The following is a 27,289-nucleotide window of genomic DNA, read 5'->3' as shown; positions in this document are numbered from 1 at the left end:
AAATACAAAAATTACCTAGGTGTGGTGGCACATGCCTGTAATCCCAGGAGGCTGAGGCAGGAGAATGGCTTGAACCCAGGAGGCGGAGGATACAGTGAGCCAAGATTGCGCCACTACACTCCAGCCTGGGCGACAGAGTGAGACTCTGTTTCAAATAAATAAAATAAAATAAAATACACACTGAATTTCAAAGATTTACTATCAAGGAAAGAATGTAAAATGCCTCATTAGTAATTTTAAAATATTTATCACATGTAGAGATGATAATATTCTGGATATATTGTTTTAAATAATATGTATTACTAAAATTAATTTCACCTGTTTCTTTTTATATTGTAGCCACTAGAAAACTTAAAATTACACATGGAATGTGTATTTCTTTGGCACACCACCGTTCTACATTGTTCTAGGTCTCCACCTCAGGCCATCTTTCTCTCAAACGCTGCCTCCTGTCATATACCCAAAGCTTCTGCCACATGGACTCTTTGGCCTAGTAACAACATTTTCTTTTGTGTTTCTTTGCCTTTATACATCCTATTCTGACCATAATGTACTTTCTTCCCTCAGTTCCACAGGAAAAATTCCTATTCATCCTTGTAGAACCAGTTCACTGTTCCATTCCCTCCTGAAGCTTCCCCACATCCTCCATGCTCCCCATCGCCCTTCAGCATTTGGTCCCCATCTCCATTTCAGAACCGTAGCCATCTAGTTACATTTTTCTCCCTCAAGAATTTTTTTTTTTTTTTTTTTTTGAGATGGAGTCTTGCTCAGTCGCCCAGGCTGGAGTGCAGTGGCACGATCTTGGGTCACTGCAAGCTCCGCCTCCCAGGTTCATGCCATTCTCCTGCCTCAGCCTCCCGAGTAGCTGGGAGTACAGGCACCCGCCACCACGCCCAGCTAATTTTTTTTGTATTTTTAGTAGAGACGGGGTTTCACCATGTTAGCCAGGATGGTCTTGATCTCCTGACCTCGTGATCCACCTGCCTCAGCCTCCCAAAGTGCTGGGATCACAGGCATGAGCCACCGCGCCCGGCCAAAAATTTCTTAAACTCCTTTTCATTTCAGTATCTCTGACACTGCAAGTGGAGAGTGTCCAGAATCACCTGGGCAGCTTTTCTAAATTGTCCTTGCATGGAGGGTCTTGCCCAGCATCTTTTAAAAGCTCCTCAGGTGGTTCATTATCAAAGAGCAACAGCTCAGATTTCTTGAACACTCGCTGCTAGGCAAGCACTAAACTCAGTCATTTACGTGCACTCTCACCACATTTCCTCACTGAAGCCTTGTCACCACCGCAGAGGAAGCAGGCACCACTTCCTGACTGGTTCTGAAGCATGACCCTGGTTAAGAACCACTGCCTGGCACAGAGCAAGCATTCCAAACACGTCTGCTGAGTGAATGGATACAGAATCTGGGTAATTCTCAATGGAGGAAAATGAGGAGTTGTTTCGAGGATTAAAAAAAAACACATGGGTTAGTGAATTAAATTCTTGGATTATAAAAACCAGAGGCAAACAGAAAAATGATGGCATTAACAGCCAAATCTAAGGCTGGTTCCTCTTAAGCACCAGCCAAATAGAAAAACCTCTGATAAATCGAGTAAGAAGAAATTTTTAAAAGATGAACTTAAAGATAGGAGGATAAGGCTGGGCACAGTGGCTCATGCCTGTAATCCCAGCACTTTGGGAGGCCGAGGCGGGCGAATCACCTGAGGTCGGGAGTTCGAGACCAGCCTGACCAACATGGAGAAACCCCATCTCTACTAAAAATACAAAATTAGCCGGGTGTGGAGGTGCATGCCTGTAATCCCAGCTACTCAGGAGGCTGAGGCAGGAGAATTGCTTGAACCTGGGAAGCGGAGGTAGCGGTGAGCCGAGATTGCGCCATTGCACTCCAGCCTGGGCAATAAGAGCGAAACTCCGTCTCAATTAAAAAAAAAAAAAAAATAGGAGGATAAACAAAACAGTGAAATACACACTAGTGTGTTAAGAAATGCAAAAAATCTTAACAAAAAACTTTTAAATTCTAAACTACCAATGTTTACACAAAAAAGCAGAAACCTTTATAATTGAGGAGGAAATAGAGAAAATTGTTGCCAAAACATCTTGTCTATAAAAATCCTGAGTCTAAATGTTTTATAGGTAAATTCTTTCAAAAGACAGAAAAAGGTGAAAAGCAATCTGAATGTTTCTACAAATTAAGGATAAGCATGACACCAAAACCCGTCCAAGAGAGTGCTTTCTCTCTGGTGGCTATTTCCCTTAGTAATACAGATATTAAAAAATGATCAACTGGGCCGGACACGGTGGCTCACACCTGTAATCCCAGCACTTTGGGAGGCTGAGGCAGGTGGATCACTTGAGGTCAGAAGTTCGAGACCAGCCTGACCTACATGGTCAAACTCCATCTCTACTAAAAAATCAAAACTAGCCAGACATGGTGGTACACGCCTGTAATCCCAGCTACTTGGAAGACTGAGGCAGGAGAATCGCTTGAACCCAGGAGGCAGAGGTTGCAGTGAGCTGAGATTGCCCTCTAGCCTGGGCAACAAGAGCAAAACTCTGTCTCGAAAAAAAAAAAAAAGAGAGATCAACTGTATTTTGAAAAACTTATGTATTACAACCAAGTGGAATTTTATCCCAGCATTATGTATAATAGTAAAAATTTCAGAAACAACCTAAATGTTCTCTGAGAAATGGCTAAATAAATTTTGGTACATTCATACAAAGCAATATAATATAATCATTAAAACTGATTTTAAATAACAACAAAAATAATCCTCATAAAATTTATATGAAATTTAAAATACATTATAATTAAAAATGTTTAAGGGGAAAAATATGCATAAGGAGAAAAGAAAATTCACCAAAACAAATACAGAGGTCCTAAGGAAGAGGGATCATAAATGACTTTTTTCTATTAAAAAGTCTAGATTATTAAGCAATTAATACCCAGAATATATAGAGAACTCCTAGAAATCCAACAAAAAACAATTCAAAAATGTGCCAGGAACTTGAATAAACATTTCTCCAAAGAAGATATACAAAGATGTTCAAGAACACTAATTATTAGAGAAATGCAAATCAAAACTACAATGAGATATTACCTCACACCGGTTAGGATGGCTACTATCAAGATAAAACAGAAAATAACAAGGGTTGGGGGGATGTGGATAAATTAGAACCCTTTGTGCACTGTTAACAATGTAAAAAGATACAGCTGCTATGGAAACAGTATGGTGGTTCCGGAAAAAAATTACCGTATGACCCCGCAATTTCTCTCTGGGTATATAACCAAAAGAATTGAAAGTCGGGTCTCAAAGAGATATCTGTATCCCCACGTTCAATAGTTCAATGCCTCATGTTCATGTTCAGTGCCATAGCAGCATTATTCACAATAGCTAAACATGTAAACAATGCAAGTGTCTATCAACGGATGAATGGATAAGCAAAATGGAATTGTATTTAGCCTTAGAAAGGCTTTTATTTTAAAGCACTGTATTCAGCCTTTAAAAGAAAGTTCTGATATATGCTACGACTTAGATGAATCTTGAAGACATTATAATAAGTGAAATAAGCCAGCCACAAAAAGATATACTGTATGATTTTGGCCAGACGTGGTGGCTCACGCCTCTAATCCCAGCACTTTGGGAGGCTGAGGTGGGCAGATCACTTGAGGTCTGGAGTTCGAGACCAGCCTGGCCAACATGATGAATCCCCGGCTCTACTAAAAACACAAAAATTAGCTGGGCGTGGTGGCGCATGCCTGTAGTCCCAGTTCTCAGGAGGCTGAGACAGAACCGCCTGAACCCAGGAGGCTGAGGATGCAGTGAGCCGAGATTGCGCCACTCACTCCAGCCTGGGTGACAGAGCAAGAATCTGTCTTAATAAAAAACAAAACAAAACAAAACATACTGTTTGATTCCACTTATATGAGATAGAGTAGTCAAAATCATAGAGATAGAAAGCAGAATGGTAGTTGCACTGGCTGAAAGAAGAAAGAATGAAAAGTTATTGTTTAATGGATTGTAGTTTTCAGTTTTACAAGATGAAGAATTTTGAAGATGGGTAGTGGTGATGGCTGCATTACATATGAATGTATTTAATACCACTGAACTGTACACTTAAGATTGTCTTATGTGTATTTTATCAAAATTTATAAAAACTGAAAAAGATTATATCAAAGGTAAAAAGTCTCTAATATTATATATGCTCACATACTTTAATAAAATATACTTTGAGTCAGAGTCTTGCTGTGTCGCCCAGGCTGGAGTGCAATGGTGCAATCTCAGCTCACTGCAACGTCCACCTCCCGGGCTCAAGTGATTCTCATGTCTCAGCCTCCCAAGTAGCTGGGATTACAGGCGTGTGCCGCCACACCTGGCTAATTTTTGTATTTTTAGTAGAGATAGGGTTTCACTATGTGGCCCAGGTTGGTTTCGAACTCCTGGGCTCATGCAATTCGCCTGTCTCGGCCTCCCAAAGTGCTGGGATTACAGGTGTGAGCCACTGTACCTGGCCATAAGATATACTTTAACAAAAGTAATACAACACGGAAAAGTAAGGAAAAGAATCTTATTTTTGAAACAGTTATTTTTTGAGATGGAGTCTCACTCAGTCACCTAGGTTGAAGCGCAGTGGCGTTATCTCTGCTCACTGCAAGCTCCGCCTCCCAGGTTCACGCCATTCTTCTGCCTCAGCCTCCCGAGTAGCTGGGACTACAGGCACCGGCCACCATGCCTGGCTAATTTTTTTGTATTTTTATTAGAGACGGGGTTTCACCGTGTTAGCCAGGATGGTCTCGATCTCCTGACCTCGTGATCCACCTGCCTCGGCCTCCCAAAGTGCTGGGATTACAGGCGTGAGCCACTGCGCCTGGCTTGAAACAGTTCTTAGAGGAACAGGTTTTGACATCCTAACATCCTAAAGACAAATTTTTTTAAAACTGTTCAGTGCAAATCACATTGTTTCATGTAATCATTTTATCAGAAAATAAAATAGGCTCATTGTGACTGGAAAATATAATTTGTGCTATATTAGTAGCAGAAAGTACAAAATTGCTGCTTGGGCTTAAGTGATTCTGAATGATCATGTTACCTCGTGTTTAGTCTGGGCAAGGGGTTGAAGGGAGGGGTCAAATGGCCTTACTCTGAAAGAGTACAAAACCTGGTACAGAGAAGGCTGGGTAAATGCACCACTCCATTCCATGTAAGAATATTATAATAGGTGTGCATGGGCCGGGCGCGGTGGCTCATGCCTGTAATCCCAGCACTTTGGGAGGCCGAGGTGGGCGGATCATGAGGTCAGGAGATCGAAACCATCCTGGATAACATGACGAAACCCCATCTCTACTAAAAATACAAAAAATTAGCTGGGCATGGTGGCACGTGCCTGTAGTCCCAGCTACTCTGGAGGCTGAGGCGGGAGAATCGCTTGAACCCGGGAGGCGGAGGTTGTAGTGAGCCGAAATCACGCCACTGCACTTTAGCGCAACAGAATGAGACTCCATCTCAAAAAAAAAAAAAAAAAGGTGTTCACAGGTGCTATGGGCACACACAGGAGCGGTACCTAACCTTACACGGGAAGGTGCAATCTAAGCTGAGACTTAGAGACCACCTCCTGTCAGCTCAGGCTGAAGCCGAGAAGGGGAACCTCTGGACAGAGGGAGCTCAGACATCCTTGACTACAAACATCCTGACCTGATTCAGCAAGTGGTCTGGTTTCCCCTGGTGGCCCCAGAAGCATCTTGTCTGAGTTTGGGTGACCTAAGCCAGGTTTTGCTGGGTCTGTTCACCCTGATGATCTAACCAGAGCTTCTGTAATCCAGAGTCAACAGAGACCAGGCCCTGACCCCTCCTCCCCATTTCCTCTCTATCAAGGAAATCTCTTCTCTAACATGAAGAGATCTGGTCTCCATATGAAGCATTTTTCTTATAAAACTTCCCTCATTTCTTTTCTGTTTTTTTGTTTGTTTGTTTTGAGATGGGATGTCTCTCTGCTGCCCAGGCTGGAGTGCAGTAGTGCAATCATAGCTCACTGTAGCCTCAAACTCCTGAGCTTAAGTGATCCTCTCACCTCAGCCTTCCAAGTGGCTGGGACTATAGGTGTGTGTGCCACCACACCTAGCTTAAAACTTCTCTCATTTCTTACTGCTCTGGTGGCTTCAACTTTAAGAATGGCAAATGCCTTTTTTGTTTCCTAACTAAAAATGTAGTACACATGTTATGAAAAAGAGGCCAGCCAGTGTGGTGGCTCACACCTGTAATCCCAGCATTTTGGGAGGCCAAGGTGGGTGGATCACTTGAGGTCAGGAGTTCAAGACCAGTCTGGCCAACATAGTGAAACCCCAACTCTAGTAAAAATACAAAAAATTAGTCGGGCGTGGTGGTGCACACCTGTAATCCCAGCTACTTGGGAGGCTGAGGCAGGAGAATTGCTTGAACCTGGGAGGCAGAGGTTGCAGTGAGACAACATTGCACACTACACACTGATAGAGCAAGACTCTACCTCGAAAAAAAAAAAAAAAGGGCAGGCCAGACACAGTGGCTCACGCCTATAATCCCAGCACTTTGGGAGGCTGAGACAGGCAGATCATGAGGTCAGGAGATCGAGACCATCCTGGTCAACATGGTGAAACCCTGTCTGTACCAAAAATACAAAAATTAGCTGGGCGTGGTGACACATGCCTGTAATAAAATCGCTTGAATCACGGAGTCAGAGGTTGCGGTGAGCCAAGATCAAGCCACTGCACTCTAGCCTGGCGACAGAGCAAGACTCTGTCTCAAAAAAAAAAAAAAAAAAAAAAGGCAAATAAGGATGCATAATGTTTACATAGACATTGCTACTAACAATCCTATAAATACACAGCTATATCTACGTAAACATTCTAAATGGGTATCCCGGCTCCTCCATCTCTGCTCCCAGTCCCATCCCGCTTCAGGTGGAGCCAGTTCAGGAATTTGTTAACTATGTTCAGGGGAAAGGTCCCACTCATCACAACACCTCTCTAAAGGAACTATTATCAAATATAATATCAAACTTTTTCTCCTAGGATTCATCATTCATGGCAATCTTTTAAAAAATCTAGGAAGTTGTATTAGTTCCCTGCCCCAAATCATCAGCTCAAGCTACACTGGCCTCTTTGCTGCTCCTTGAATACACCAGACACACATCTTGCCGCTAGGCTGTTCCCTCTGCCCAGAGCACTCTTTCCCTACACATCTACTCCCTCATCGCCTTCAAGTCTGCTCAGGTGTCACCATCTCAATAAGGATAAGGCTTACCCTGACTACATCATTTTAAATTGCACCCTGACTACAAACCTCCCACCTCCCCACTCAGACCCCCTTACCTTTCTCTAGCTTTTTTCCCTCTTGAGATACTACTGCCTTCTAGGATACCATACAATTTATTTATTTACTGAATTCTTCTGTCTGTCCTCTCTAGAATGTAAGCTCCTTGAGAGCAGGGTCCTAATTTTGTTCACTGAAGTTATCCCAACTGCCTAGAAAAGTGCCTGACACATCATAGGGCTCAATGACTACCTGGTGAATGAGTAGATGAATGAATGATGAATGAACTAGTTACAAGGCCAAAAAGAACAAGTCCAAACTCCTTCTATTCTCCTCTACCCACTGCCAGCAGCCCACAGCTGGTGTTACAAAGAAAATGCTTTAATGAACATGCACCGCCATCTTCTTGCCTCCCACCTCCCCTGATTCACCAAATCAATCAACTCTACCCTCTCCCTTTTGTTTTTTGGGGTTTGTTTTTTTGAGATGGAGTCTCACTCTGTCACCCAGGCTGGAGTGCAGTGGCAGGATCTCGGTTCACTGCAACCTCCACCTCCCAGGTTCAAGCTATTCTCCTGCCTCAGCCTCCCTAGTAGCTGGGACTACAGGCGCCCGTCACCATGCCTGGCTAATTTTTGTATTTTTAGTGGAAACGGGGTTTCACCATGTTGGCCAGGCTGGTCTCGAACTCCTGACCTCAAGTGATCCGCTTGCCTCGGCCTCCCAAAGTGCTGGGATTACAGTCCCCTTTTGTTTTCACCTGCTTAGACTCTGCTCCTATTCAAAGGTGAAAACTCCACTGACTTCTTCCCACCGGCAGAATGTCCTGGTCCCTCTCAACTCCAAGCAGCCTCTGGACCTCCACAACAACACTTGACACCAGCTCTCTTGCGCTCTACTTCTGCAGGAGACTGTCTGCTCCCACTAAATTAACTTTACAGTTAAGCAGTCACAGGACTCATTACTAATCTTTGCATTCCCCTGAGGGTCATGCTCAGAGAAAGGGAACCACTGCTAAAGGGAAATTTCTGCCTGAAAAGCCCCGTTTAGGACCAGTGTTCTGTTCTGTCCTTCATCCCTGGTTATCATCTGCAGCCCGAGTTAGATAACCCACATGGACACCATCAGGCCATTCAATGAGAATGCAACTGAGCCAGGGCGTTCAGGGAACATAGCTTGAAAAGTCAAGTTTACAGTGGTCCTTAAAATTCACTGCTCAGAACATGAATCCACTTTCACCACTAAAAAGGTATCCTCCCACTATGGAAAAGACCAGAGTCCCTGATGAGGTGTTAAGTCATCTAATTCCCACAAGCCTATGGAGGACACTTTGTATGTAAAGGGGATAACGATCATGATGTGCTCTGGCTCTCCTCAAACCAAGTAACTGTCTTGTTTTAGTATTGTCAGGTGTCTTACTCCTTAAGGCTCATCCCTGTAAAAACAGAAACATATAATAAGAAAATATATATGTGTATGTGTGTATGTATGTGTATGTATGTATATGTATGTATATATATATATATATATATATATATATATATATATATGAAAAGGCAGGCCGGGCCCGGTGGCTCACGCCTGTAATCCCAGAACTTTGGGAGGTCAGGAGATCGAGACCATCCTGGCCAACATGGTGAAACCCCGTCTTTACTAAAAATACAAAAATTAGCTGGGCATGGTGGCTCACACCTGTAATCCCAACACTTTGGGAGGCTGAAGCGAGCACATCACTTGAGCTTAGGAATTCAAGTCCAGCCTGGAGAAACCCCATCTTTACAAAAAAAAACAAAAATTAGGCCAGGCGTGGTGGCTCACATCTGTAATCCCAGCACCTTGGGAGGCCAACGTGGGCGGATCAATTGAGGTCAGGAGTTCGAGACCAGCCTGGCCAACATGGTAAAACCCTGACTCTACTAAAATACAAAAAAATTAGCCAGGTGTGGTGGTGTACACCTGTTAATCCCAGCTACTAGGGAGGTTGAGGCAGGAGAATCACTTGAACCCAGGAGGTGGAGGTTGCAGTGAGCCGAGATCATGCCACTACACTTCAGCCTGGGTGACAGAATGAGACTGTCTCAAAAAATAAAATAAACCAAAAAATACAAAAATTAGCCGGGCATGGTGGCGTGCACCATGGCAGAGGTTGCAGTGAGCCAAGATCATGTCACTGTACTCCAGACTGGGTGACAGAGACCCTGTCTCAAAAAAAAAAAAAAAGGCATGATATAGTATGCTTAATTCACTATAAACTGCTCTTTTGAAGGACATTACTAAGTTGGTGTTTTTATCTTTTAAATTTTTTTTTTTTTTTTTTTTTTTTTTGCAGAGACGGAGTCTCACTATGTTGCCCAGGCTGGTCTCAAATTCCTGGGCTTAAACGATCCTATTGCCTCAGCTTCCCAAAGTGCTGGACTTACAGGTGTGACCCACTGTACCTGTCAACTTGGTATTTTTATTTGAATTGATCTTGATGTCTCACACACCTAGCAACTACAATCTGTCATTTTCCCTTAATTCTAAAGAGAGTGTAGATTCAAAGATACAGGTACCATCTGGATCTTGATGTATTTTCACCAATATGTAAATCAATGGATAACCTTAGAGTTGTGACGCTTCTAGAAAATGCCCCCTCTGCCACAAGAATAAATGGGTTCACGAATCAGCCTCACATTAAGGTGAAGGCTGGACTTCTGGCGGTGGGGAGTGAGTTGCTCTATTACATCTTTGTTAAAGCAGAAAAGGACAGACACAAAATGCTCTGGGAGAATCAGCCCTGGTTTTGTTTTTGGTTGTTTTTTATTTTGTTTTGTTTTTGCCTCCTTGCCCAAGTAAGCCCATCTCCAGCCTCTTCCTAGACATGTTCTAACCAGGCTTCTACGGCCCCTTACGGACTCTCTATGGGCCCTGGGTCAGAAGCTGGGGCTCCTCTCTCCTCACTTGCCGACAGTCACTTCCTCCTCTACAGTGTTCCATCCTGTGACCCCACTCTCTCCATTTCTTATTGACAAGAGTTCAAAAAACTGGCGTGGCATTCAGGACTCTCAAAACTGACACTTCCCAACGCATCCAATCTCAACTCCTCCCACAAGATCGCACCACACTGGCCCTCTCTACCCCACAGAGCAGCCTCCCCTTTGGGAATCCAGCTCCCCAAAGCCTGGGGTTTTGCATGGCCAGGAGGCTCCGATCGAGCCAAGCAAGTAAGGGAGTCGCCAGGCAGAGAACAATAACTGCTCCAAACACCTTTGGGAGATGGGATGGATAGATGGATGGGATGCCCAGGAGGTTAGGAACGCGTTGCTCACCTGGGGCGCGGCGGTCGGAGGCCTCGGGGCCATTCCTGCCTCGCCAGGGCCCGGCTCCGGGGCAGGAGCTGGGGAGAAAGGACAGGGCCCACTCACCCCGCTGCAACACCGACCCCACCCCGCCCCGCCCCACCTCCGCCCCTAAACCACATCTCCAGGGGAGATGGTGGCGAGGACCGCGGAACCAGCCCGGGCCTGCCGCTCCCCATCCCCGAAATGAAAGGCTCAGCAGCCTCCCGGACACCCCCCTCCGGCCACGCCCAGTCCCCTTCGCAGGGTGGTGGGCGAGGCCCGGCTGACACCCGCCAAACCCAGGAGGGGTCCCGCCCAGACCCGCGCACTCAGAATCACCGCCTCTGGGGGGCTCCGGATTTCGCGACCTCCGGCCCACCCAGAGCCTCAGGCAGCTCCTCCCGCCCCCGCCGAAGGCTCGGTTATCTCCAATTCTGATCTGCGGAGGGGCTGCCCAAAGGGGCCTCAGCCGCACCGGGGTCGGACAATGGCCGCAGCGGCGGGGCAGAGCCGGAAGTGCGCCTGCGCACTCGGAGCCTCGCTCCTGCAACCCCGGGTCCACGCCGGGCGCGCGAACTACACTTCCCAGAGGCCCGCGCGCGCAGGCCCCGCCTAGGCGGCTTCCGAAGGCGCGTTAGGGACCCCTGCGAGGGCCGAGGGAGGCAGCCAGTGTGGCTCGAGTGTGCGTGTCCCTGTATTCCAGTCACTGTCCGCCTCCTCTTTGCAAGGGGCTTGTTGCTAGCTGGGGAATCGGCCGAGAAAAACCCTGGTTTCAGGGAGCAATCGTACGCCCCTTTCGACGAGGCTGACGATAAAAACGCAAACATGTCAACAAGATAATGTCAGGTCCTGACTTCAGCGGTAAGAGTGACACAGGAAGGGAGTGAGACAGCGTCAGAGGGTGGGGCATTTACATCTTCGTCAAAAGGCAATTTTCCATTTTTCATTTTAGAGAAAAAAGAAACTTCGGACAAATCCGTGGCCTCCTGAGCAATGTGCAAAGGCAGATCTACTGCCGTGTTATTTCATTACTTCGTATCCCCTTACGCAGGATTTTGTTTGGGACAAGCAAACAATGATGGAAATTTTCTCTTTTTTTTTTTGAGACAGTTTCGCTCTTGTTGCCTAGGTTGGAGTGCAATGGCGCGATTTTGGCTCACCGCAGCCTCCGCCTCCCGGGTTCAAGCGATTCTCCCGCCTCAGCCTCCCGAGTAGCTGGGATTACAGGCATGCGATGCGTCACCAGGCCCGTCTAATTTTGTATATTTAGTAGAGACGGGTTTTCTCCATGTTGGTCATGCTGGTCTTGAACTCGCCTCGGCCTCCCAAAGTGCTGGGATTACAGGCATGGGCAACCGCGCCCGGCCCGATGGAAATTTTCAACACAAAGATAGGTCAACTTTTAGATACAGCTATTAGGGTTTATGTAATTATGTCTTATATATCACAGACATTCAGGCTACATTTCCTAGATTTCAGCTTGATTTCTTAACATTAGAGCATTGCATACCAACATGGTAGAAAATGACTGCAACGAAATGTTCCTGATGTCACACTGCTTTATCAAAAATATGAACATTCAAAAATAAATGCTTTATGCCGGGTGCAGTGGCTCAAGCCTGCGATCCCAGCACTTTGGGAGGCTGAGGCTGGCGGATCACCTGAGGTCAGGAGTTCGAGACCAGCCTGACCAACATGGAGATAGCTCGTCTCTACTAAAAATACAAAATTAGCCAGGCTTGGTGGCGCATGCCTGTAATCCCAGCTACTCAGAAAGCTGAGGCAGGAGAATCGCTTGAATCTGGGAGGCAGAGGTTGTGGTGAGCCGAGATTGCACCATTGGACTCCAACCTGGGCAACAGCAGCAAAACTCCATCTCAAAAAAAACAAAACAAAAAAGGGAGAAAATTTCCATCACTGTTGGCTTGTCCCAAACACAAAATCCTGCGCAAGGGGCTAACAAGTAATGAAATAACATGTCAATAGCACAGGGAGGCTGAGGAGGGAGGAGCCCAGGAATTAAAAGACCAGCTTGGGCAACATGGCAAAACCCTGTCTCTACAGAAAATACAAACATTAACTGGTTGCAATAGTGTGCGCCTGTGGTCCCAGCTACTTGGGAGGCTGAGGTGGGAAGATCCTTTGAACCCAGGAAGCAGAGGTTGTAGTGGGCTGTGATTTCACCACAGCACTCCAACCTGGGCGACAAAGCGAGACTGTCTCAAAAAATATATATAAAAATTAATGAATGCTTTCTATCACTGCTTTGTGAATATAGTGGTCTGGAATTAGCAGAATGCATAATTCACAAGTATGAATTAGAGTGGACCGGGAGGCCTCTCTGAGGCAAGTGACTTAGTAGCTGCAACTTAAGGCAACTGCAGGCTGGGCATGGTGGCTCACGCCTGTAATCCCAGCACTTTGTGAGGCTGAGGGGGGCAGATCACTTGAGGTCAGGAGTTCGAGACCAGCCTGACCAACATGGTGAAACCCCATCTCTACTAAACATACAAAAATTAGCAGGGTGTGGTGGCGTGCGCCTGTAATCACAGCTACTTGGGAGGCTGTAGCAGGGGAATCGCTTGAACCCGGGAGGTGGGGGTTGCAGTGAGCCAAGATTGCACCACTGCACTCCAACCTGGGTGAGAGATGGAGACTCTGTCTCAAAAAAAAAAAAAAGCCCAACAACAAAACAACTGCAGGTGCATAAGGGGAAAAGAATTCCAGGCTGAAGAAACTGAAGGTGCAAAAGCTGTCAGATGGGAACAAGCTTGGTGTGCTTAGGAACAGATAGATACCTAATGTACCTTAGCAGAGTGAGGGATAAGAGAGTGAGCAGAGCAGAGGTAGGGCAGGTAGACTGGGACTTGATGGAACAAGGCTTTGGAGGTTGTGATGAGGGGTGTGGATTTTGAGTATGATGAGAGCCATTGGCTTAGTAACAGCAGTGGAGTCACTTATTACTATGAGAGAATAAGAGGAATTTTTCCTACTGTCCCAGAATTGGTAACCAGGACTCAGAGTTGAGGATTAAGTTCTGCATTCCAAGGAAAGATGAAAACATGTGGGGTGAGAACCTCTCAGGTCTTATCAAAGGAAGCTGGGTGCTGAATTCTGAATTTGCTGTTACTATTAACCATTGACGCAATGCCACCCCTTTTTTTCCCAGGCTATATAAGAGTATGACGGGAAAGAAAAGGAAAAATCCATACCCAGGCACAGTGGCCTATAATTCCCACACTTTGGGAGGCTGAGGAGGGAGGATCGCTTGAGCCTAGGCGTTCCAGACCATCCTGGTCAACATAGTGAGACCTTGCTTCTACAATAGTAATAATAATGCCAGGTGTGGTGGCATGCCAGTAGTCCCCAACTACTGGGGAGGCTGAGGTGGGAGAATCAGCTTGAGCTAGGGGAGGTTGAGGATGCAGTGAGCTGAGATCGTGCCACTGTACTCCAGCTGGCGTGACAGAGCAAGACCCTCTCTCAAAAGAAAGAAAAAGAATTCCTTAGACGAGTAAGCCTTCCACCTAGTGCGGAAGGCAGCGTTCACCACCGCTCCTACTTGCAAGATGAATGTGAGAAAGAGCACTCAAACATTGAGCCTACCCAGGAGAGCAGAGGTTTTAAAACCTGCACTGGTACCTCCCAGAGAAAAGGGAAAGAGAACAACGCTGTTTGTAAGGAGAGCAACCTGAATTTCTGCTGTTTGTGTAGAAAGTTGCATGTACTGGAAAATAATTGGGCTTTTAGCCCCCAGGGGAAAGGTGTGCAGTTCACAATAGTAAGAGGCTATGGAATTAACTGGGTGTGAGAAGAAGCTCACACCCATTTGGAGACTGAAGGAAGCTGAAGCAGAGCCGGGTGTTCCAAGTCAGGTATCTATTGGTTTCCTTTAAGGAACTCACAGATGCACTTCTGCTTCTGGGAGTGTGGCTCAGCAACTTTAATGCTGGATAAAATAACTTAAAAATCTTTTAAAATGTATTGATGAGCTAGAAAATTGGTAAGGAATACCGAGAAGCCCAAACCCAAACAAAATGAATAAACTTAGAGAGTAGTAGGCAGAACATGGAACGCTAGCTTTCACCTGGGAATCATTTGCCAAATGAGGCAAACTTGAGCTTTGTTTTTCTTTTTTTTTTTTATTTCAGTCTCCGTAGAGACTGTCAAAAATTAAATTGCCAATGCCTAGTATAGCTCAAGTCGTTATGGCAGTGTTGGGAAAAGTTTTCAATTAGCAATAATTGTGCCTCGGATAAACCTCATTGGTTACGATACTGCCACTGCACAAAGCTAAGAGCTTTGTTTTTCATAGTCCTGTAGGCACAAGAGCCAAGTGACAAAACCCAGACCCCATCCAAAGCAGGGTATCTAATAGGAGACACTCCCCACCCCACCCAATAAAAATTGGGACTCCATAGATGAATACTCCCATGGTAGAGACTGCAAGGTAAATTACCTGTTTCAAACTTTGACAATGAGTAGGGGGGTTGGTGGATATCTTTCCTGAGAATTTGTAACCAAACCTGGTTCCTATGTGGAATTACAGCCTGTATTCACAGTCCCTGGGTGGTCCAAAAAACTGCAAGCTGAGAATGTAGTTTAAATTGGTTCTCGGCTAACAGTGCTTCCAGGCATCTGGCAGAATCAAACATAAATCCAGTCTGGGAGAACTTACCTTCAGTCCAGGCTTCAAAGAACTTCCCCAGATATAATCCCAAGAAATATGAGCTCACAGCCATGAATCACAAACACAAAGCACATGCATAAAACATGGAACCATGAATGACAGACAGAAAAAATAGTATAATATTCATAACAACCTCAAATATAGGGAGTTGTCAGACACAAAATTTATGATGTCTAATATGTTTCAAAAATTTATTTTATTTTTATTTATTTTTTGAGACAGTCTTGCTCTGTCACCCAGGCTGGAGTACAGTGGCGTGATCTCAGCTCACTGCAAGCTCTGCCTCCCAGGTTCACACCATTCTCCTGCCTCAGCCTCTCAAGTAGCTGGGACTACACAGTCACCTGCCACCAAGCCAAGCTAATGTTTTGTATTTTTAGTAGAGACAGGGTTTCACTGTGTTAGCCAGGATGGTCTCGATCTCCTGACCTCGTGATCCACCCACCTCGGCCTCCCAAAGTGCTGGGATTACAGGCGTGAGCCACCGCGCCCGGCTGTCAAAAATTTATTTTAATAAACTAAAGTAGGGGTTGGACATATGAATAAAGAACAAGAGTCCAAAATCTTAAGAACCAAATAGAATTTTAAAAATGGCCGGGCACAGTGGCTCACGCCTGTAATCCTAGCACTTTGAGAGGCCGAGGCAGGTGGATCACAAGGTTAGGAGATCAAGACCATGCTGGCTAACACAGTGAAACCCCATCTCTACTAAAAATACAAAACATTGGCCAGGTGTGGTGGCATGCGCCTGTAGTCCCAGCTACTCGGGAGGCTGAGGCAGGAGAATCACTTGAACCCAGGAGGCAGAGGCTGCAGTGAGCCGAGATCACGCCATTGCCCTCCAGCCTGAGCTACACAGTGAGACGCTGTCTCAAAAAAAAAAAAAAAAAAAAAAAAAAGAAAATCTTTAAGTTAAAAATGTAATGCACATGGTTAATAATAGATTAGACACAGCCGAAGATAAAATTAGTGAATAGAAGGTCGATCTGAGGAAATTATCCACAAATGGATAAAGAGATGAAAAAAAGTTTAAAAAAGGCAGAGAGCTATAACAATCTAATCTGGGTTCCAGAAAAAGAAGATAATTGAGGCAATATTTGAAAAGATAAAGGCTGAAAATTTCCAGAACTGATTAAAGATATAAAGATTCTGGAATCCTGACACTCCAAGCCAGATGAATAAAAATAAATTTACATTGAAACACATCATAGTGAAACTATAGAACACCAAAGAAGATCTTTAAAATCCTAGAGAGAAAAAACAGATTACCTTTGAAGGAATGAAAATTAGAAGATGGCTAGCTGGGCGTGATGGCTCCCAGCTACTCAGGAGGCTGAGGCAGGAGGATGGCTTGAACCTGGGAGGTGGAGGTTGCAGTAAGCTGAGATTGCACCACTGCACTCCAGCCTGGGCAACAGAGCAAGACTCTGTCTCAAAACAACAACAAAGAATTAGAAGATGGCAACAATGGAAGACAGCTAGAATTATATCTTCATGAATGAGGATTAAATAGAGGGATTTTTGGAAAAACAAAAAACAGAATGTCATCAACAGAGACTCATTAAAGTTGGGTGTCTTTCAAATGGAAGGAAAATGATGCCACATGCAAAGTCATATATAGACAAGGAAACAGTGAACAAAGAAAGTGGTAACTCTACCTCCCAGGCACGGTGGTTCACGCTTGTAATCCCAGCACTTTGGGAGGCCGAGGTGGGCGGATCACGAGGTCAGGATATCGAGACCAGGGTGAAACCCGATCTCTACTAAAAATACAAAAAATTAGCCTGGGCGTGGTGGCAGGCGCCTGTAGTCCCAGCTACTCAGAGAGGCTGAGGCAGGAGAATGGCGTGAACCCAGGAGGCGGAGTTTGCAGTGAGCCGAGATCGCGCCACTGCACTCCAGCCTGGGTGACAGAGTGAGACTCCATCTCAAAAAAAAAAAAAAAAAAGAAAGTGGTAGATCTATGTGTAAATCTAAATTAAAATTGACTATATAAAACTATTGATTATGTCTTGTGGGTTTAAAAAAAGATGAAACTAAAATCCAGGTCAACAGAAAAAAATCAAGGTTCTCCTGATGAGAGATTAAAGGTTCTAAGATTATTATATTGTTTTGGAGGATAGAGAGGGACTTCAGTGGGTTGACTATATGTCAAAGGTCCCTATGGCCTCTCGGTCTCTCACTTTCTCTGAATGTCAGTATTTGTTTCTCTTTCTCCTTTATGAAGACCTCACAGCCAGTCAACTGAACTTTTTTCCTACCAGGGCTCTTGATTCTTTTATCCCCACTTGTGCTGAAACTGACCTACAAAGTCCAGTATCATGCCAGCTGAAAATTGCTGGGAAAATGAGCCTGTTGACAATTTTTATACCCACTTTTCAAACCCACTTCTCTACTTCACCTCCAGTCTTAGAGACAGATGTTCCTTTGCTGATTTGGAGAAACGTGCTCTCTCTCGGGGTCTTTGGTCCCCAATCCCTTCTAATCTATCATCCATATTTCTTCTACATCTCACATTTTTTTCCTTTTGGCTTTTTCCATTGGACTATTGGACTTATAACCATGCTTAAATCTGTCCCTTCTGAAAGACACACACACACACACACACACACACACACACACACACACACACAGATTTCTTGTCCCCAGATGTCTCTCAGCTCCCATTCTTCTTTACCCCTATGCGTTTCATCTGAACTTCTAGAAAAAGTATACCATCTTGTGAAGACCAAGTCCTCACTTCCCATTCATGCCTTGTTTGACTGTTGTTTGGCTTCTACCTTCACCTTACTCCGATACTGATTTTCCCAACATGTCCAGTGATTTAGCTAGTTGATGACCTGACTGGACATCAGGCAGATTTTATCTAATGCTTTATGGCACTTATCTCCCTGGAACTCTTTCCTCCACTGGCTACCAATACTGCCTTTTCTGGAACTCCTAGAATTTCTCTACATCCCACCTTTCTCCCCACTCCACCCATTTCCTTTTTTTGTTGTTGTTGTTGTTGTTGTTTGAGGCGGAGTTTTGCTGTTGTTGCCCAGTCTGGAGTGCAATGGCACAATCTTGGCTCACTGCAACCTCCGCCTCCTGGGTTCAAGCGATTCTCCTGCCTCAGCCTCCCGAGTAGCTGGGATTACAGGCGCCAGCCCCAACGCCCAGCTAATTTTTGTATTTTTAGTAGAGACGGGGTTTCACCATGTTAGCCAGGCTGGTCTCGAACTCCTGATCTCAGGCGATCCACCCACCTCGGCCTCCCAAAGTGCTGGGATTACAGGCGTGAGACACCACACCAGGCCCTTTCTTTTTCTAACAGCTTTACTGAGATATAAATTATATACTAGAGCGCTCACAGTTTAGAGTGTACAATTCAGTAGTTTTTACTGGATGTAGAGAGTTATATAACCATCACTATAATGGAATTCTAGAACATTTTCATCATCCCCAAAAGAAAACTTATGCCCATTAGTAGCCATTCCCTAATCCTACCCTGCCACCTTGCAGTCCTAGGCAACCACTGTTCTACTTTTTCTCTATGTAGTTTGCCTATTCTGGACATTTCACATAAATGGGGTCATGCGGTATATATTTGTTTATATGTGTGTGATTGGCTTCTTTCACTTGTTGTGTCAGAGGCATGTGACCCAGAGCAACTCCATCTTAAATAGGAGCTAGGTAAAATGAGGCTGAGACCTACTGGGCTACACTCCCAGACAGTTAAGCCGTTCTAAGTCATAGGATGAGATAGGAGGTTGGCAGAAGATAGAGGTCATAAAGACCTTGCTGATAAAACAAGTTGCAGTAAAGAAGCTGGCTAAAACCCACCAAAACCAAGACGGCAACAAGAGTGACTCTGGTCGTCCTCACTGCTATACTCCCAAAAGCGCCATAACAGTTTACAAATGCCATGACATCAGGAAGTTACCCCAAATGGTCTAAAAAGGGGAGACAATTCACCCCTTGTTTAGCGTATCATCAAGAAATAACCATTAACATGGGCAACCAGCAGCCCTCTGTTGATGGCATAGCCATTCTTTCATTCCTTTACTTTCTTAATAAACTTGCTTTTGCTTTGCACTGTGGACCTCGCCCTAAATTCTTGCTAGACAGCCAAGAGCCCTCTCTTGGGGTCTGGATAGGGACCACTTTCCTATAACAGTAGTGCTTCTGAAGTTCATCCATGTTGTAGCCCATATCACCAACGCATTCCTTTGTATTGCTGAATAATATATGATTATACGGACATATCACATTCTGTCTAGTCACTCATCAGTTGGTGGGCATTTGGGTTGTTTACACTTTTGGCTTTATTGTGCTCCAACTCGGGCTCAAGTGACCCACCCGCCTCTCCTCCCAGGGTGCTGGGATTACAGGCGTGAGCCATCGCACCCGGTCTCAAAAATTTTTATTTATAAAACCTGGAGTTGCTATGGGAGAGCGGACCAACTGGATATTTTGGAGAGTGAAGCTCTCCCCATTCACAGAGCTCTAGTGGTTGGCTCGGATTTCTGTACAGACGGAGACACACACGAACACACACACTCGGGGGAATTCATCGGCTCCTGCTCACAGTTCCAAAACGCCACCCCAACCAGAACCACCCCTAAGCCCTCAACCCAGCGTACCAAGGTACCAGGTGCACCAGAAGTGGAGTCTGACTCGTGCAGCTCTGCTGACTGCTGCTGGGGAGGGGGCCCCGCCCAAGCTGTACGTCCTGAGCCTTGGGGAAGGAGCCGAGCCCCTGAGGAATGGGGGTTGGTCGACAGTGAGTCCCAGAGCAAGGACGCGCGCCCCGCGACTGCGGCCCCGGGTTGGAGGCACCGACCTCTCTTCTCCGCTCCAGGTCCGCGCTCGGGGCGGGCGGCGGGGGCGCCGGGAGGGAAGCGGCAGGCTAGTTGCAGGGGAGGCGCCTCGCCCAGCACCTGTCGCAGGGGGTCGGGCAGCCAGACTCCGTCCGGGCAGTCGTTGAGTTGCAAGGCGCGGAACCCACCAGGTGCTAAAAGCCAGCAGCCATGTTCTCCCTCCCTGTAAGTCGCCGAGCCACGGGCTGGAAGGGGAGGGCGGGGGCGTGCCTCCCAGCCAATCACAAGCCACGTAGTTCGGCGCGCGCTCTCTCCATGACAACGACCTGGGGTTCTGAGAGCTCCTCTGGGTTCTGGCCAGCTACTCAGAGTTCGAAGGCAGAAAAGACCAACTCACAAGTCCCCTGGAAACCGGGAACACAGGGGCGGGACGAGAGAGACTGGCAGAGGTCTCCACGTGCCCAAGTGGTGCCTCAAAGCCTCTTCAAACCCCGCGCCCCGGTGGGCAAGAAGGCACTCCTGGGCTTGGAGGGCGGAGGATGAGGCATTCAGCGGGACCTAGTCCTAACCCAGCCTGGGAGAGCATCAGGGACCCGTCGTTAACGTCGACTGCCTTTCTTGTTGCCTGCTGTATCTTTCATATCCACGAGAATCCCATTCTCCATGATGTGCTTATTTCACGTTGCATGTCTATCAAAACATCTCATAGACCCCATAAATATATACACCTACTGTATACCCACAAAAATTAAAAAACAAAAAGAAAAACATCTACAAGGGACCGGGCTTGATGGCTCACACCTGTAATCCCAACACTTTGAGAGGCCGTGGCCGGGGAATCGCTTGAGCCCAGGAGTTTGAGACCAGCCTGGGGAACACAGTGAGACCACCCCCCACCCCCGTCTCTACAACAACAACAAAACAACAACAAAAACAGAAGCAAACAAAAAGTAGCCAGGCATGGTGGCCCAGCTACTTGTGAGGCTGAGGCAGGAGTATTGCTTCAATCCAGGAGATGGAGGTTGCAGTGAGCTATGGTCGTGCCACAGCATTCCAGCCTGGGTGACAGAGACCCTGTCTCAAAAAAAACAAAACAAAACACATTAACATCCCCGTGGATTGGACCTCCAGTTCCTCACTCGGCCCGGCGTGGGTCCAGCCTTCTGGATATCCAACTTCCAGTAACTTAAAACGTTCAATAAAGTGCCCCACCCTCTGGGACTCAACGAATATAGCCAGATCCGCTTCTATTAAGCCGGAGAACCTGCGATTCCTAGAGCAACAGGGAACCCGGATCCCCTGACGAGAAAACAAGGCTGAACCGCTAAGTTGGACCTGGGTAGCTTCTGACCCTCTCTGCGGCGTTTGAGGCCAAAATGTGCGCCCACTCGCTTTTGACCTCGCGAAAGCGTGTCCCAGCACCTCGGCTACCTTTCCTCTACTGACACCAGGCGCCTGTTTTGCCTCGACCTTCCCGGACGTGCATCTCAAAACTGCTGGGCTCGAGCGCCACCTGCCGTCCTCTGCGACGCACTACTGCTGTAAAGCCAACCAAGCAGCAACACCAGCAGGGGACCGGGCGAGGCACTTCACATTATCTCAACTGAATTTAACAACCTGTGAGATAGATATTCTCATCCCCATTTGACACCTGGGGTAACAGATTCAGAGAATTTAAGAAACTTGCCAAGCCCACTCTGACACCAAGTGTCATCCAGGATCCAAGAAGCCACTGTCCACTGTCCCCAGAGCTGTATACCCTCCCATGTCACAGTTGAGCCTCTGGCGATTTTGTCTTCAAGGGCCCTCCAGTGTCCCTTCTGGCCTGCCTCTGACCCTGAAGGCTCAGCATCTCTCTTCTCCAGGGCTTATCATGCCCCTCTGTGGTTGAGACTGGCTGGCGCTGGTCTGATAACCAACACTGTGTGTGCAAGCCACCACACTGAAACCTTAACTACATTAGAAAATTGTTTTCTTATACCCAATAGATTTAGGAACTAATTTTATATTAATCAATATGTACATTTGTATTAATCAATATGTACATTTACCTATTTTGTATGTTGTAATGGGGATCTCCCCCCTCCTGTGTCCAGAATTGGTGGGTTCTTGGTCTTACTGACTTCAAGAATGAAGCTGTGGATCCTCACAGTGAGTGTTGTGTCCACAGTTTGTTCCTTCTGATGGTCAGATGTGTTCAGAGATTCTTCCTTCTGGTGGTTTCGTTGTCTCACTGGCTCAGGAGTGAAGCTGCAGCTCTTTGCGGTGAACGTTACAGCTCTTAAGGCCGCACGTCTGGAGTTGTTTGTTCTTCCTGGTGGGTTCATAGTCTTGCTAGCTTCAGAAGTGAAGCTGCAGACTTCGCTGGAGAGTGTTGCACCTCATAAAGACAGTATGGGCCTGAAAAGTGAGCAGTAGCAAGAGTAATTGCAAACAGCAAAAAGAATAAAGCTCCCACAGCCACACAGAGAAAGCGGCAGAGTTGCCACTAGTTCCTGAGGCAGCCTGCTTTTATTCTCTTATCTGGCCCCACCCACATCCTGCTGATTGGTCCATTTTACAGAGAGCCGATTGGTCTGTTTTACAGAGAGCTGATTGGTCCGTTTTGACAGGGTGCTGATTGGTGCATTTACAATCCCTGAGCTAGACACAAAAGTTCTCCAGATTTCCACTAGATTAGCTAGATACAGAGTGTTGATTGGTGTATTTACAAACCCTGAGCTAGACACAGAGAGCTGATTGGTGCATTTACAAACCTTGAGCTAGATACAGAGTGCAGATTGGTGCATTCACAATCCCTTGGCTAGACATAAAGGTTCTCCCAGTCCCCACCAGGGTAACTAGATACAGAGTGCTGATTGGTGCATTCACAAACCCTGAGCTAGACACAGGGTGCTGATTGGTGTGTTTACAAACCTTAAGCTAGATACAGAGTGCTGATTGGTGTATTTACAATCCCTTAGCTAGACATAAAGGTTCTCCAAGTCCCCCCAGATTAACTAGACACAGAGTGCCGATTGGTGCATTCACAAACCCTGAGCTAGACACAGGGTGCTGATTGGTGTGTTTACTAAACCGTGAGCTAGATACAGAGTGCTGATTGGTGTATTTACAATCCCTTAGCTAGACATAAAGATTCTGCAAGTCCCCACCAGACTCAGGAGCCCAGCTGGCTTCACCCAGTGGATCCCGCACCAGGGCTGCAGTTGGAGCTGCCTGCCAGTTCCGCGCGTAGTCCCGCGCTCCTCAGCCCTTGAACGGTGGATGGGACTGGGCGCCGTGGAGCAAGGAGCGGCGCTAGTCGGGGAGGCTCGGGCCGCGCAGGAGCCCACGGCGCGGGGGCGGGGGGAGGCTCAGGCATGGCGGGGGGAGGCTCAGGCATGGCGGGGGGAGGCTCAGGCATGGCGGGGGGAGGCTCAGGCATGGCGGGGGGAGGCTCAGGCATGGCGGGGGGAGGCTCAGGCATGGCGGGCTGCAGGTCCCAAGCCTGCTCGGCAGGGAGGCAGCTAAGGTCGGGCAAGAAACCAAGCACAGCAGCTGCTGGCCCAGGTGCTAAGCCCCTCACTGCCCAGGGCTTGCGGGCTGGCCAGGCAATCCCAGTGCAGGGCCTGCCGAGCCCACACCCACCCGGAACTCGCGCTGGCCCGCAAGCGCTGTGCACAGCCCCGGTTCCCGCCTGCGCCTCTCCCTCCACACCTCCCCGCAAGCTGAGGGAGCCAGCTCCAGCCTTGGCCAGCCCAGAAAGGGGCTCCCACAGTGCAGCGGTGGGCTGAAGGGCTCCTCAAGCACGGCCAGAGTGGGTGCCAAGGCCGAGGAGGCGCTGAGAGCGAGCGAGGCGCTGAGAGCCAGCGAGGGTTGCGAGGGCTGCCAGCATGCTGTCACCTCTCACTACCCCACCCAGCATCCCTTCTCTCATCTCTCAGTAACAGCACCCTCTTCCTTTAGGGGCAGTTCTTCTTCCTCCTCTATGAAGTTCTGGTGACGCGGTCAATCACAGACTCCATGTGACCCAAAGCAGGCCAATCAGATGCTTCCCTCTGGATGTTTTATGTAGATGCTCTATAGAAGGAAGCCTTTCCCCCTAGATTGTCAGCAGGGCTGTGAGGATTGGAAGCCAACACACAGAGAGGAGTCCAGAGTGCAGGTTGAGAAAGAGAGCGGGGAGGAAGAGATGAGGGATGGGAGAGGAGGAGATGGGAGAGGGGGATGGGAGGAGGGAAGGGAGAGGAGGCGGCAGAGAGAGAGAGAGAGTTCTTTTTGTGCCAGTCCCAAGTTAGCTGGCCCTGCGTGCAGCTCTAGCCCTGCTAGTTTCACAGTTTAATTATATGCACCAATAATTTCTTCCTGTTTTGTCCTATGCCAGTTTAAAATAGGTTCTCTGCCCGGGCGTGGTGGCTCACGTCTGTAATCCCAGCACTTTGGGAGGCCGAGGTGGGTGGATCACCTGAAGTCAGGAGTTAGAGACCAGCCTGGTCGACATGGTGAAACCCCGTCTCTACTAAAAATACAATAAATTAGCCAGACGTGGTGGTGTGCGCCTGTAATCCCAGCTACTCAGGAGGCTGAGGCAGGGGAATCGCTTTGAGAGGCAGAGGCTGCAGTGAGCCGAGATCGTGCCACTGCACTCCAGCCTGGGCGACAGAGGGAGACTCTGTCTCAAATACAGATAAATAAAGTCAACAAATAAATAAATAAATAAAATGGGTTCTTTGACTGCTGCAACCAGAGTCCCGGATAATATTCCATGACACTAGCCACCCCCGAACTCAAAATATTCAAAACAGAATAAAGCTAGTACAGATTTTGTTACACTTTTGATTTTGAGTTAATGACAGACTCACAAGAAGTGCAAAAGTAGAATGAAGAGGTCCCGTGTACCCATCACCCAGTTTCCCTCGATACTGGCACCTTACATAATTCTAGTGCATTCTCAAAATCGGGAAATTGATATTGGCACAATATATTTATCTGAAGTCCTTACTTGGATTTTTATCTGCTTTGCATATATTTTTTATGCCTTTGTTTATAATTCTGTGGCACCTTATCATATGTATATGTTAATAGAACCATGGTAAGTTTAAGATACAAAACTCCTATTACGACAGAGAAACTCCCTTTGGGCTATTCCCTTTTTTTTTTTTTTTTTTTTTTTTTTTTTTTTTTTGAGATGGGGTCTTGCCGTGTTGCCCAGGCTGGAGTGCAATGGCGTTTTCTCAGCTCACTGCAACCTCCGCCTCCCGCGTTCAAGCGATTCCCCTGCCTCAGCCTCCCAAATAGCTGGGACTATAGGTGCACGCCACCACGACCGGCTAATTTTTTGTATTTTAGTAGAGACGGGGTTTTACCATGTTGGCCAAAATGGTCTCGATCTCCTGACCTTGTGATCCGGCCACCTCGGCCTCCCAAAGTGCTGGGATTACAGGCGTGAGCCACTGCACCTGGCCTGGGCTACTCTCTTATGGTGATACCCTTTCTAGCTCCTTCTCTAATCCATGACATCTTTATTCTCCATCTCTATACTTTTAAAATCTCTATTACTTTTAAATGTTATATAAATGAAATCATGCAGTATATGAGCATTTAAGATTGTATTTACTTTTTACTCAGAATAACACCCTTGAAGTCCATCCAAGTCATCATCATGCATATTAATAATTGATTCCCTTTTATTGCTGAAGACTATGCTATTGTATGGAAAACTTTACCACAGTTTGTCATTAGTTCAGTCTAATTAAAGTTTCTTATTCAGATATATGTTGGGGAGGGCAGATAACAAAAAAAAACCGGGCACTCAGTTCCCCAGACCCACACAGCTGTGAGCATCTGGCGCCTTGTCACAGACACCCTGTGGTGACGTCTGATAGGTCTGATCTTAGGTTACTGACACTTCCATAAGCCCCAGAAAATGACTTTCAGTTCAACAAAAGTTCACTGAGCACCTAGTAGCCCCAGCTGTCTGAGTTCCTCTGGTGTTCTGCCACCCTGGGTCATTCTGAAGGGCTCTACAAACCCTTTATTTTTTATATATTTTCATGTATATCGAAATGGGGTCTCGTTATGTTGCCCAGGCTGGTCTTGAACTCCTGGGCTCAAGTGATCCTCCTGCCTTTGCCTCCCAAAGTGCTGGAATTACAGGCATCAGCCACTGCACCCAACCTTCCACACACTCTTGATTCATCTCAACTGGGGTGACTCAGGCCAGAGCCAAGTGGTGTCACCTCAAGGCAATGTAGTCCCTGTGGGTAACAAGGGTCAGCAGTCAGGAGACCTCACACTGGGCTCCAGTTCAGCCACCTGACTTTCCCAGAGAGGCCCTGCTCAGGCCAGTCACTTGTCCCTTTGTCAATTGATGGATGGGCCCCAGGAGTACCCGAGCGAGAGGTGAAGCCAGCTGGACTTCCTGGGTCGAGTGGGGACTTGGAGAACTTTTCTGTCTTACAAGAGGATTGTAAAACGCACCAATCAGCACTCTGTAGCTAGCAAGTGGATTGTAAAATGCACCAATCAGCACTCTGTAAAACACACCAATCAGCAGGATCCTAAAAGTAGCCAATCACAGGGAGGATTGAGAAAAGGGCACTCTGATAGGACAAAAACGGAACATGGGAGAAGACAAATAAGGGAATAAAAGCTGGCCACCCCCTTCAGCCAGCAGCGGTGGTCCCCTTCAACACCATGGAAGCTTTGTCATTTTGCTCTTAATAAACCTTGCTACTGCTCACTCTTTGAGTCCATGCCATCTTTAAGAGCTGTAACACTCACTGTGAAGGTCTGAGGCTCCATTCTTGAAGTCAGCGAGACCACGAACCCACCAGCGGGAACCAACTCCGGTCACCCTAGCATCCCATGTTTGCCCTCACCTGGTCTCTTTTATCACAAGCTTTCCTCATGGGCTTGAAGTCATGAATGTCCACCCAGGCAAGGCTTTCCCCAGATACCTCTGTGCCCCCGAGACGAGGATATTCAATGACCCTGGGATGTGGCTGGTTGTGGGGAGGGGACTGATCCCACGCAGCCATTCAAGACACAGATGGCATCTGAGGGTTTTTGCAGCCAAGCAGAGGACTGTGTTTAGAAACAAAAAAGTGGACAAGGCCGGGCATGGTGGCTCATGTCTGTAATCCCAGCATTTTGAGAAGCCGAGGCAGGCAGATCGCTTGAGGCCAGGAGTTGACAAGCCTGGCCAACA

The 27,289-nt window shown here is 47.0% G+C and overlaps 1 protein-coding gene and 1 non-coding gene across 14 annotated transcripts in view; both read right to left on the bottom strand.

The window, feature by feature from the left end:
- The window catches only part of ZFP90 (ZFP90 zinc finger protein), a 52,084-nt gene extending 29,487 nt beyond the window's left edge, over positions 1 to 22,597 (bottom strand). For 4 of the 13 annotated variants that reach the window (XM_063797327.1, XM_063797326.1, XM_016930059.4 and 1 more), the window contains exons 1-2: positions 10,948 to 11,126; positions 10,597 to 10,664 (exon numbers count right to left, since the gene is read on the bottom strand). In XM_063797327.1, the coding sequence (XP_063653397.1) occupies positions 10,597 to 10,629 (33 nt within the window). In that variant the 5' untranslated portion in view covers positions 10,630 to 10,664; positions 10,948 to 11,126. Of the gene's footprint in view, positions 1 to 10,596; positions 10,665 to 10,929; positions 11,140 to 16,567; positions 16,726 to 19,923; positions 20,342 to 22,151 lie in introns of those variants that run through there. The other 9 variants (XM_063797324.1, XM_009431103.5, XM_009431104.4 and 6 more) reach the window with 9 other exon arrangements.
- On the bottom strand, positions 14,760 to 14,903 carry LOC112205981 (U4 spliceosomal RNA). The gene has a single exon (XR_002940109.1). It is a non-coding gene; the product is annotated as a U4 spliceosomal RNA (small nuclear RNA).
- Positions 22,598 to 27,289: the final 4,692 nt, after the last annotated feature.

The sequence above is a fragment of the Pan troglodytes genome, chromosome 18 (assembly GCF_028858775.2).
Source record: "Pan troglodytes isolate AG18354 chromosome 18, NHGRI_mPanTro3-v2.0_pri, whole genome shotgun sequence".
Lineage (NCBI taxonomy): Eukaryota > Metazoa > Chordata > Mammalia > Primates > Hominidae > Pan > Pan troglodytes.
This window is presented reverse-complemented; position numbering and strand designations above follow the sequence as displayed.